Source organism: Clinocottus analis, unplaced genomic scaffold (genome assembly GCF_023055335.1).
Source record: "Clinocottus analis isolate CAN_PGR_092001 unplaced genomic scaffold, fCliAna1.0.p SCAF_18, whole genome shotgun sequence".
Taxonomy (NCBI): Eukaryota; Metazoa; Chordata; class Actinopteri; order Perciformes; family Cottidae; genus Clinocottus; species Clinocottus analis.
The window spans coordinates 15,205,547-15,218,940 of record NW_027175909.1 but is presented as its reverse complement, the minus strand read 5'-3'; the positions used below and the strand labels follow the sequence as shown (position 1 = coordinate 15,218,940).

General features: G+C 42.8%; 1 protein-coding gene across 1 annotated transcript; it reads left to right on the top strand.

Moving 5' to 3' along the window:
* Positions 1–5,216: 5,216 nt before the first annotated feature.
* On the top strand, positions 5,217–12,659 carry LOC137788500 (5'-AMP-activated protein kinase subunit gamma-2-like). The gene is made up of 13 exons (XM_068581334.1): positions 5,217–5,532; positions 6,146–6,188; positions 6,283–6,392; positions 6,468–6,549; positions 6,765–6,823; positions 7,373–7,418; positions 7,496–7,550; positions 7,631–7,757; positions 8,107–8,272; positions 8,349–8,386; positions 8,474–8,620; positions 10,240–10,333; positions 10,628–12,659. The coding sequence occupies exons 1-13, from the start codon at positions 5,515–5,517 to the stop codon at positions 11,536–11,538; spliced, it is 1,896 nt and encodes a 631-aa protein (XP_068437435.1). The 5' UTR covers positions 5,217–5,514; the 3' UTR covers positions 11,539–12,659.
* Positions 12,660–13,394: the final 735 nt, after the last annotated feature.

Below are 13,394 nucleotides of genomic sequence, written 5' to 3'. Positions count from 1 at the left end.
AAGGTGATTTCCTTTTCCTTACTAATGTTGAATAATTACCTGATTATCTTATGATAACACGAAGTGACAGCGTCATACTGTGCCTCTGCAGGACAGAGCGTGGACATGTCTGTCCTGAGGGACGCTGCTGCAGCTCCGAGAGCCGGCAGGAGCAAGGTCAGACCAAGGTCCTTCTACTAGAACACACAAACACCTACACACACACACACACACACACAGTAAGGTGTCCTGCCGTCCTCCAGGGGTTGGGCTCTCTGAGCCGCTCTGCCAGCCCCAGCAGGAGCCTCTTCCATCGGGCTTCGTTCAGCTCCTCTCCGGCCAGAAGCTCGAGCTTCAGGATGAGCTCCAGCTGCCCCAAAACCATCTCCCCCGACCCGATTGGACCTCCTCTGCAGGATTCACCACCAAAGTCTCAACGCAGGTACACACACCGGACACATCTGACACAGACTGCAGCAGAATCAGTAGAAGAAGTTCATAACTGTGTGTGTGTGTGTGTGTGTGTGTGTGTGTGTGTGTGTGTGTGTGTGTGTGTGTGCGTGTGTGTGTGTGTGTCAGACTTAGTTTCAGTGGAATTTTCAGGTCCACCTCCAGGGATTCAAACCAGCAACCCTCGTCCTCCACCGCGAGCATGAAACTGTTCACCCGCAACAAGAGAGACAAGGCCAGAGGTACGGTGTGTGTGTGTTCTCAAAGGCTGTCGGCAGTTTGTTTTATATTAAAGATTATTTCATTAAAACTTGCGTACACACACACACACACACACAGACACACACGCACGCACGCACACACTCTCAGATAATGTTTAATGTTCAGCTGTTTTCACTCAACAACCCTTCAGTTGCTAAAAATACTTTCATAAAATAATCATGTGACCTACTTGAACAACACACACACACACACACACACACACACACACACACACACACACACACAGACCTGATATTAGAACTCATAATCCTACTTTAAACCAACTGAAACACAGAGGAGGGGCTGTTGTCCTCACACACTGTAAAACACGTCGTGCTTTTTCTCACGTTGTGCTTCACTTTTAAAAAGTTACTCTGACGTCTAAAGTTCCTGTCAAAAAAAACTCCGAAAATCAGAAATGTATTAGTATTAGCACATATTAAGATTATTTTCCACTCTCCCAGCGTTAAATCTTTTCACCAACTGCAGTTCTGATAAACGTATAAATGTACAAAGGATCAACAAAAATAACAGAAACAATGAAAAGTGTATTTTTTGCAGTGTAGACAGCAGAGGGAGGCGTGGCCAACAGGGACAAACTCTGCTGGGCTGAAACGCTCAGAGGACCTTTTTGTCTCTATCACTCTATCACTCTATCACTATCTCTATCACTCTATCTCTGTCTCCGTCTCCGTCTCTATCACTTTCTTGGACTCCAGAAGGAAAGAAGCAGTTCGAGGATGTTTCTCCTCTCCACGAACTGAACAATTTTATTTTCTTGTTTGCTGATTTTGAATTTTACTTGGACGTTGAATTAATTTCTTATTTATGCTCAATGACATCCTTAAATAGATTTAGTTTATTTGACTCATATCGGTACTTTATGATTATCTCAATTAATCATGTTTTTTTTTTAGTGCAGTTTAAGGTTACTAATCTTTTGATTAAATTCAATTTATTTTGGTTTATGACATAAATTATGGATTAATCCTTAGTTAGGCTTCATTGCTTTATTCCTCTTGGCTTCATCCCATCATACATGTTTATTTAACTTAATTCTAAATTTGTGCAGTTATTTGTTAAATTAATAGGTTATTGCTTCAAATTGATTAGCTGCAGAGTAATAGATTCTTACATTTATCTGAATTTGTTTTGTGAAATTAACTCATTGTGATTAGACAATGATAATGATAAATGTTGCAACAGAAAACAAGATAAAAGAGTTGTGAAAGTCAGCAAACTGACTCAGTCTGTGTTAGAAAGCAACATCAGTTTCAGTCTATGTTCTTTTATATGAACTGATTTGCTGCCGATGAAGCGTCTCAGCAGTCTGATGATGAAGAGATGGAAGGAGAAAGAGGGATGGACGGGGAGGAGGAAGAGTGAACCATATCACGGAGCGGAGGAGGAGGAAGATGAGGAAGAGAAGAAGGAGGAGAAGAAGAAAACAGACCGGAAAGACACACAGATGCTGAGGAGGAAGTCTGAACCGTGTGGACAAATGAAGGAAGAAGAGAAGACGGTGGGGAAGAAGAGCGAGAGCAGCGGGAAGAAAGAACGCAGAAAGTCGGAATCCGTCACGGAGGACGAGGCCGGGACAGACGGGTGGAAACGGTGGAGAGGGAAAGAGAGGAGGAAGTCTGCATCGTGGCTCACGGTGGAGGACAAAGCTGGAGGACAGGCGGACAGAAGGCCGATGCGCTGGCGGTCAGAGTCTTGTGGGATCCTGTACGTTCAGCTCCTTCCTCTGTCCAAAAGGAAGAGGAGGGAGCTGCTGCAGAGACGGACGGGACGCAGGGCGTCCTGCAGTGAGGAGGTGGGACAGAAGGACAGGAGACAAGGACACGACTTCAGAAAGATGACCAGAGGAAGGTCCGACCCCGTCGGGCCTCTAGACAACAGTGAGTGCTTTGCTTTGTGGTCGTGGTACTCGTGGTGTATCTCTTCATGTTCGGTCTGGGACACTTTTATCCTTGTAGATCCAACACTTCCAAGCATCCAAAAAAGATTCGTACAAAGCTTTGAATGTTTGGAAAAACCCCTGACCCCCTATTCCAACTGTCATGATTTTTAAGGTTAGGATCAACATACCCGTTTCATTCACACGATCAGTCACGGTGATGATCAATAGAGATTTTAAGTTCAACATTTTTTTTCAAAACAAATTTTCTGTCCCAAAAAAAATTCACGTAAAAACACAACGGGCAAAAAACAAAATGGGGAAAAACACACAAGAGAAACCGGGAAGCAGGAAACATACCAGGAAGAGGAGTGGAGCAGGCAACATACCAGGGAACAATCCTCGTTAGTACACGAGCTGCAGCATTCTGGATCAATGGGAGAGACCCCTGAGACTTACTGCCTGATAATTGATGACTTCGCTCTGATCTCCCAGTAAGCCCAATTCAGTCTGTGCTGTCAAACTGGGAACACATTTAGTTGGGAGTGGCCTCTAAGATCTGTTTGTTGTAAAAATTATTTTCAGACAAAGTTTTTCTTGTCACTTTGGTGAATGACTCTAAAAACTTCAATACCCAGAAGCCTCAGCTGCTGTTTCCTTGTAGAAGTAATCAGTCAGAGGCGGGAGTCAAAGTTACAGTCGATTCAAAACTCTTTGTTGTTCAATTTGAAGACAAACCAATTGATCTCAAATCTAAAAGAGAAATAACCGCAGAGCACACACACAATGTGAAGCTCTGTGTTTAGATAATTGTTAGTGAAATGCATCTTGGGAGTTCTAGTGGACTTTTGTTCTGAAGTATTTATGTCCACAGACTTCTTGTAGCTTTGTAATAAAATATATTTTCGAAAAAAGATGTTCATCTTGTGTCTTGATAGTTGTAACCGCAAGAACCAGGTCTATGAAAGACACTATCCAGGTGCATTATGGGAAATAGTTCCCAGTGTTTTTGGTCTAATCGTCATATCTCCAGCTGTGCTGTTCTTAATCTGTTCCTGATAGAACTACTTTATGAGAGATAGTTACTGAAGTATTAACTCTACTGTGTGTGTGTGTGTGTGTGTGTGTGTGTGTGTGTGTGTGTGTGTGTGTGTGTGTGTGTGTGTGTGTGTGTGTGAGAGAGAGAGAGAGAGTGTGAGAGTGAGAGAGACTCCCTCCCCTTAATCTGTTAAAGTGACGGTCAGTTTTTTTTTTCCTCTCACCACACAATGGAGAATCTCCTTTAAGCAGATTAGTGTGTGTGTGTGTGTGTGTGTGTGTGTGTGTGTGTGTGTGTGTGTGTGTGTGTGTGTGTGTGTGTGTGTGTGTGTGTCATAGACAGAGAGATTTTTGTTTAAACTTTCATTTAGAAAACAACACGAAAGAACAGTTTTAACACCCAAAGAACCAGAGAAGTCCAAAATATCCAGAATTAAGGACAGATGGTCCAGAATGGACCTCCCAGGCACACAGCAGGTCTGGTCTTGGTGGATCACCTGGTCCATCACCTGGCCAGCGCTTTGGACAGAACTGTATAGTCCGAACACAGAAGGGACACAGGACACTTCTTATAGATCTCCTTACTCTTCGGTAAGAGAGTTATTACCGCTCTCCTGCAACTTAGAGGCAGCAACATGTCTATAAAACTCTCCTTAAAAACTGTGAAAAGATCTTCACCCATTTCGTTCCAGAACTCTAAACCCAGATGCTGACTTCCTGCTTCTTTGCTCCTTCAGCCAACAGCCTCTCCTGCGCAGCGCGTCAGGAGGACGTGAAGGCTTTCCGCTTGGAGACGTATCAGACAGAGCCGAGGCGCCTGGAGGCCAGGAGGCTGCGTTCCTTCTCCTCCCCTCCCGACCCCGGACTGCGCTTCTCCTCCTCGGCCTGCTTCCAGTCACCTGCTCAGGCTCCGCCCCTTCCTGTCGAGAGGCTGGTGAGTACGGCGTTTACTGATCCTCCATGTGTGATGACAGTTCGTTGTCGTTGCTGTGTTTCATGATTAGATTAGATCAGATATTCCTTTGTTAGAAAATGTACAGGATTATGGAATACCTTCTCAACCAGATTTAGTAGATTTAGATACAATGAAGGAAATACTTTTGGTTTGTATCTTCATCTGGTATATAATCTAAATTCTAAGGACAATATCAGCATTAAAACCAATTTCCCACAATGCAAGCTCCACCTTTAGCAGCTGCAATAATTTACATATTATGTATTAGTATTACATAATTTATGACAATAATATAATATAGTCTTATGATATATTATTGTAATATTATTGTACTTTTGATACTTTTAGTTTATGTTAATGCTACTATTTTAAGTAAACATCTGTATGTAGTACTTTTACGCAAGTATTTCTACACTGTGGTACAACTACTCTTACTTAAGTAAAAGTAGTTATACCACATAGATTGAATAAATCAGAATCCTTCATCCAATCAGCACTTTGTTATGTGTATGCTTTTGTTGTGAAACATCGGACTGGAAGTGGACCGTGTTTGTATGCTTTTATTGTGAAAAATTCAACCGGAAGTGCAGCGTGTCTATAGTCCTTCGAACTTTACCGACCGAACACGACCGCTTCCCGGTAGATCCTTCCAACCGGGACAGACAAGATGGAGCCGTGAGGATCATATTATATTAGATATATTTAAGATACACATCTATATATAGATAGATATATATGTATATATATATTATACAAGATATATTTATTACATATATATTATATAAGACCCGGAGAGGAAGATGGAGCCGTGAGGATCATATTATATAAGATATATTTAAGATATATTTATATATATTATATTATATCTATAAGACCGGGAGAGGAAGATGGAGCCGTGAGGATCATATCTAAAGAGAAAAAAGAGCCTTTAATGAACGAAGACTGTCAAGTAGGTGCTCGTTTACACAAAATGTACCTTTCCATCACTTCATGATGATAATGATAACTATAATGTACTAGAACAAGAGACTTGATGACTAGATGCACTGAGACCTGATGACTAGATGCACTGAGACCTGATGACTAGATGCACTGAGACCTGATGACCAGATACACTGAGACCTGCTGACCAGATACACTGAGACCTGATGACTAGATACACTGAGACCTGATGACTAGATACACTGAGACCTGATGACCAGATACACTGAGACCTGGTGACTAGATACACTGAGACCTGATGACTAGATACACTGAGACCTGGTGACTAGATACACTGAGACCTGCTGACTAGATACACTGAGACCTGATGACTAGATACACTGAGACCTGATGACTAGATACACTGAGACCTGATGACTAGATACACTGAGACCTGGTGACTAGATACACTGAGACCTGGTGACTAGATACACTGAGACCCAGTAGCACAGAAGGTAGCGCACCTTCTCTGGTGGCTTAAACAGAATCATATAGTTTCAGCTATTTTATAATTAAAAGTTATAGCTATTTTATAGTGTTATTGTTTTTTCACTTCAGTTTGTGTTGATTGTTGTTGGCAGGTTGCAGACGGCATGTTGGAGCAGCCGGACCCCGATGATGCCGGTAAGAGTGTAAACTGTTATGTAACATTTTTAATATTTAGTTACTGGTGATTGGTAATGATGATGATGATGATGATGATGTGTTTTCTGCACAGCTTCAGAGGAATCAGAGAGAGACATCTACATGCGCTTCATGAAGTGTCACAAGTGTTATGACATCATCCCCACCAGCTCCAAACTGGTGGTGTTTGACACCACCCTGCAGGTGAGGCAGGCGGAGGGACTGAGTTAGTGGCAACGGTCTGTCGACTGATCGCTAATGTTGGTGTTTGTGTTTCAGGTGAAAAAAGCGTTCTTTGCTCTGGTGGCCAACGGAGTGAGAGCTGCTCCACTGTGGGAGAGTAAAAAACAGGGCTTTGTGGGTAAGTTGTGAATCAGTGGCTCAGTGGTTAGCAATCCAGTCCTTCAATCAGAGGGTCTGCAGTGTCGCTTTGGATAAAAGCTTCAGCTAAATGTGATGTAAAGATGTCATAATTCTGTGCGTAAACGTCATGAATCTGTGTGTATACGTTATGAATCTGTGCGTAGATGTCATAAATCTGTGTGTACCCGTTGTGAATCTGTGTGTGTATTACAGGAATGTTGACCATCACAGACTTCATCAACATCCTGACGAGATACTATAAGTCCCCCATGGTAACACACACACACACACACACACACACACACACACACACACACACACACACACACACACACACACACACACACACCCCTTAGATAGAGCAAGGCTAGCTGTTTCCAGATCTAAGCTCAACATTGAGCATGAGTTGAGAGCGGCCGTATTAAATCTACAACCCCGTTTTAAAAGACTTGTAGAGGAAAGTAGGCTCATTGCAGCCACTAATACTGATAAAACCTGATGGCTCACATATATCTGCACTCATTTTGTTTTGTTGTGCACAGATTGCACGTTATTGTTATTATCTTAAAAAGTTATTCAGTGCAAAACAGGTGAATTGCAGCCACAATAAGCATTTTTTTAACCCTAACCTGGTGGGGCATGAAGATCTTTCTTCCTCCAAAGTTGAGCATGATAAAAACATTTTGAGAACCACAGACCTAACCCCCCAATCCTCTCACTCTCTCTCTCTCTCTCTCTCTCTCTCTCTCTCTCTCACTCTCTCTCTCTCTCTCTCTCTCTCTCTCTCTCTCTCTCTCTCTCTCTCTCTCTCTGTCTGTCAGGTTCAGATCTACGAGCTGGAGGAACATAAAATCGAGACGTGGAGAGGTAAAAGTATTCTTTTATACATTTTAATCTGTATTTCATACGATCAACACGATCTGAGCTGTTCTCGTCCACGTTAGAGCTTTACCTGCAGGAGACCTTCAAGCCTCTGGTCCACATCTCTCCTGGAGCCAGGTATATGTGTGTGTGTGTGTGTGTGTCTGAACCGTGTAAGTGTAAACCTGTTGATCTAACCTTATGCCTTCTCCCAACAGTATATTTGAAGCTGTGCACTCTCTCATAAAGAATAAGATCCACCGGCTGCCGGTGATTGACCCGGTCAGCGGAAACGCGCTCTACATCCTGACTCACAAGAGGATCCTCAAGTTCCTGCAGCTCTTCGTGAGTCTTCATGTGACATGAAACAAGTGATAGTGGATAATACTTCAACATGTACTCACAGACTTTCTCCTCCTCTTTCAGCCATTGAGTGTTAAAAAAAACTAAACCAAGCAAAACACTAATAAAGTCATAACTTGTCTTGTTTCTGCCTGAACTCTTCTGACTCCTACTGAGTTCTGCTAGCAGCTAGCTAGCTAGCTAGCTCAGCAGGCCCTGATGGCCCACCACTGGTGTGTTAAAGTACAATGATATGGACGGGGGGGTTACAACAACAATGATGAATGTAACTGCCTCAGTGATGCGTGTGTGTGTGTGTGTGTGTGTGTGTGTGTGTGTGTGTGTGTGTCAGGTGTGTGAGATGCCCATGCCGGCCTTCATGAAGGAGACTCTGGAGGACTTGTCCGTGGGTACTTATTCCCACATCGCCTTCATCCACCCCGACACGCCGCTCATCACCGCGCTGTCCGTCTTCACGCACCGCCGCGTATCCGCTCTGCCCGTCGTCGACGATAACGGTAAACAACAACAACAACAACAAAATATGAATGATACGTCCACAGTGTGATCCTGACCCATTGACCTTGTCTGCAGGTAAAGTGGTGGACATCTACTCCAAGTTCGACGTCATCGTGAGTAAATGTGGAAACGTTCCAATCCTGTTTAGCGTTGTGTTCAATGTCTGAAGGAGCAGAGGAAACCTGAGTGTTGTCCCACAGAACCTGGCGGCAGAGAAGACGTACAACAACCTGGACCTGACGGTCACTCAGGCCCTCAGACATCGATCCCAGTACTTTGAAGGAGTCATGAAGTGCAACAAACTGGAAACACTGGAGACCATCGTGGACCGCATCGTCCAGGCCGAGGTCAACAAACGTCACTCAGCGCATACGTTTGATTCATAACTTCATTGTTCAGTGATTCTGAAAGTGGTTGTTATATAATTACTAAATGAAACTAATGTATTGAGTTTATTAAGTGTGGCTTCAGCCGCATGGGGTCAGAGACCCCATGCTGGAAGCACACTTCATGTTCTCCTGCGGGCTTATTATTAAGTGTGGCTTCAGCCGCATGGGGTCAGAGACCCCATGCTGGAAGCACACTTCATGTTCTCCTGCGGGCTTATTATTATTATTATTCTTCTTATAGTCAAACCACTACTCCTCCCAGAGCGTTGCCAGCACATGCGCAAAAATTACATCGAAACGTGCGGTTTGCGCGGGAATCGTGAGGTATGACTTTTCTAAGAGATTCGCCCGTACGTTTTCCCGAAAAATGCAAAAAACATAAAAAAAATTTCACGAAACGTTCGTAGAGGGTGGCGCGCCAATTAACAGAGTGAGAAGAAGCGACAGAAACTGTTAAAAAAATAAAACGTATTTTGTCTTTACTCCCACAATGTTCACTCTTCATACACCATTGTTGGATAGAAACGTTGGAAATCTTGTCTTCTGTCATAAACTGCGGTCGATAGGAATCCAACAGACTCAGACGTCTTGAAATCGGACTGAATGTGAGAGCAAGTCCACCTCGCTCTGCCATCCGCCGCCATGTTAAATCTCCCTCCAAAGCCACGTCTCCCCTGAAGCTCGTACCTGATTTGTAAATCGCCCGTACAGACACATGTTTTATCGTACAGACTCGCCAGTCACAGTATCTGTTCATCAGGTCTTCCTAACGCTCAATATGCGATATCGAAGCAATAGTGGCTTTTAAAGTACCATTTTTTTTAAATAGTTTGAAAGGAGTTCCACAGTATTTAGGTCTATTAAGCTCAGCGTAAGGAAGTCCCTTTGAAGTCATCACCATGGCAACCTTTGATCTAACGACCCACAGGTGTTCTCGTTAGGGCAGTTTAACAGACACACAGACACTTACACACGCACACACAACACAGATGACTTCTGTCTCTCTGTCTGTTTGTCTCACACACACAGACACACAGACACACACACAAACAAACAAACACATACACAAACAAACAAACACACACACACAAACAGACACACAAACACACACACACAAACAGACACATACACACACATTCATACACACACAAAGACGTTTACGTGTGTTTTATATTGTGTAGTTGTCAACACTGTGATCATTAATAAGGTCATATGATATTTCATATACGTTTGTGTGTGTTCAGGACGTTCAGTAGTTTATTTCCTTAAGTCCACAGTCCAGTCTGCCTCTAATCAGTCTGCTGGCGCTCACTTGGTCACCATGACGACGGCAGCACACAGGTGCTTCATATCAGCCAATCAGTTTAACACACAAACCAACTCAAGTGCTTTGGAGGACAGACGGGCGTCAGAAACAAAAGCTATATATTGCGAGGTCTTACGGCAGTAGTAGCCACACTTTCAAAATTTCTTGCGAAATTTTCTAGTTGAGTTTGTTCTTCCTGCAGTGATGTTCAAACACACCAATAACTGTGTGTCTGTGTGTGGTGTGTGTGTGTGTGTCTGTGTGTGTGCAGGTTCACAGACTCGTTGTCGTTGATGAGGACTCTCGGATCGTGGGCATCGTCTCTCTGTCTGACATCCTGCAGGCTCTGGTCTTGACCCCCGCAGGTGAGCAATATACTGTAGTTATTGTTATTATGAATGTTGTTGTTGTTGTTGTTGTTGTTGTTGTTATATTATTATGCTGGAGGAGCTAGCTGAGGGTTAACCATCCTTCTTGAATGAGCCGTATGTTTGAATGTGTATTTAAAGACCTCTGATGTTGTGATCGTTTAATTCTGAATAAATGGATGGATTTCATAACTGATGATGAATGTCGCCTGCCTGTCTGCCTGCCTGTGTGTCTGTCTGTGTGTCTGTCTGTGTGTCTGTCTGTGTGTCTGTCTGTGTGTCTGTCTGCAGGTCTCAGGAGGAAGGAGTCTCTCCCTTCTCAACTGACAGCTATGGATTCAACAGAGACAGGATGTAAACCTGGATCAGGTCAGGACCTTAACCTGAGTGAAGAAACATGCACAGGCTGCCAGCAGGAAGAGGAAGAGAGACAGGCAGAGGAGACAGAGAGACAGGAAGAGAGACAGGAAGAGGAGACAGAGAGACAGGAAGAGAGACAGGAAGAGGAGACAGAGAGACAGGAAGAGGAGACAGAGAGACAGGAAGAGAGACAGGAAGAGGAGACGGAGAGACAGGAAGAGAGACAGGCGGAGAGACAGGAAGAGAGACAGGCAGAGGAGACAGAGAGACAGGAAGAGAGACAGGCAGAGGAGACAGAGAGACAGGAAGAGAGACAGGCAGAGGAGACAGAGAGACAAGAAGAGAGACAGGCAGAAGGACAAGTAGAGAGACAGGCGGAGAGAGAGGAAGAGGAGACAGAGGGACAGGAAGAGAGACAGACAGAGGAGACAGAGAGACAGGAAGAGAGACAGGAAGAGGAGACAAAGAGACAGGAAGAGGAGACAGAAAGACAGGAAGAAGAACAAGAAGACAGGCAGGCAGAGGAGACAGAGAGACAGGAAGAGAGACAGGCAGAGAGACATGAAAAGGGACAAGAAGAGAGACAGGAAGAGGAGATAGAGAGACAGGAAGAAGGACAAGAAGAGAGACAGGCAGAGGAGACAGAGAGACAGGAAGAAGGACAAGAAGAGAGACAGGCAGAGGAGACAGAGAGACAGGAAGAAGGACAAGAAGAGAGACAGGCAGAGGAGACAGAGAGACAGGCGGAGAGACAGGAAGAGGAGGAGACAGAGGGACAGGAAGAGGAGACAGACAGACAAAGAGAAGGGGAGGCACCAGAGACAGATGGAGGAGAGGAATGAGGAGACTGGTACAAACGAGGGAAAGAGAAGAAGCAGAGGAAGGGACAGGAGAAGAAGAGGAGGTGGATGATCCCATCGTTGCTCACTCCACAGAAAGAGTGACAGGAAGGGGCGGGCTCAAGAAAGCGCGCTGACAGAAGGCTGACGTGTGATTGGTCAGGAGTCTCTGACAGTGAGGATTTGCTGCAGGGCTGTGAGCCAATCAGGGATCTTTAATTGTTTCAACTTTTCTCACAGAAAAATATAGTATACATGTTTGTTTTTTTGTCTTAATAAAACATGGACTCAAAATTGAGCTGTGAGAAAAACATTAAAAACAGCCAGATATCACCCAACCACTATTTATATGCTGTGACCGAGATTACAATGATTGTTATGAATAATAATAATACTCATGTAAAGATTGCTGCTTTACAGAGATATTGAACAAGAATGTCTGTTTTCTTATGTTGGTGTCAAAATGTAAATTAATCTGTAAAAAAGTAGATTTTGTTAAATATATCTATTTGTAGTTTATAGTTGTGTTCACGGTTTATAATTGGTAGAGAGGACACTAAACCCTAACCCTCTTCACTAGCCCCTAACCCTCTTTACTAGCCCCTAACCTCCTTTACTAGCCCCTAACCCTCTTCACTAGCCCCTAACCCTCTTCACTACTCCTTAATCCTCTTCACTAGCCCCTAACCCTCTTCACTAGCCCAAAACCATCATAACCAGCCCCTAACCCTACAAACTGTAGCGTGAACTTTAATTCACCTGTTTATATTAAGTGTTTTTTGAAATATACTGTATTTGATACTGTTGTTAAGGTCATTTTCTCAATTTTACATCATTTCTTGAATCCCCTTTTTAAAAATGCACTTGCATGTGAGATATATTCCCATGTGTTACAGGAGAATTTGCAGAACAATCTCAGCTCTCTATATAACAAGGCAACATTGTCCAAAGGCACAAGAGTCAAGTGATAATATGGCCCTAAAGTTGAACAACTGAACCTTAATTTTTTTAATTCTTCATATCTTTTGTGAGAACATAACTTAACTCATGTGGATGAACCGTTTGTGCTAGAAATTGGTTTACCAAAAAGGTCTTAGGTTCACAAAAGCAGTGCAATATATGAATAAAATGATATATATATATATATATATATATATATATATATATATATATATATATATATATATATATATATGTCTAATACCAAATGTTGTATTATTATTTTTTGTATTGACACGTCTTACAAGGATAAAAAGAGGTTGTTGCTGGTGGTCGAGGTCAGGCACAACTTTAATGAAGTTAGGTTTAAAAAAGAAAAATGCTTTGCCTGATTTGAAAGGAAAAAACATTTTTTTAAATAGATAACTGGATATTTTCCGAGAACTGAATCTTTGACATTCATGTTTTCGTCTGATGTCAATAAAGCTACTGCTGTCAACAGAAGCTGCAGATTAGAGACGACAGCAGGTCAAAAGGTCACAGCTGTAATCCATCTGAACGTCCTCATGCATAAGACAGTTGAAGAAGAAGATTGTGCAATCAAAGTAGCCGCATTTAATGAAATATGTGCAAACCAGAGATTAAATTTACGGGAGCCCATTCTCGCGCAAAAAAATAAAATAAATTAAAAAAAAAAAAAATGTTTTCTCCTTTGCCTTTTTTGACTGTCACAACCACAAACTTCCAAAAAAAAAAAAAAAAAAAGTCAGGAACACTTGCATTGTAAATGCAGTTAGTTTAAAATGCTTTCGTCAATATAATTTAAGACATTGCAATATTGTAATCACCTGCTAGGTGTAACATTTAATGTAGAAATAGTTCCATCTAGTGGACAAAAACAAGTAAACAGATTTTACTCC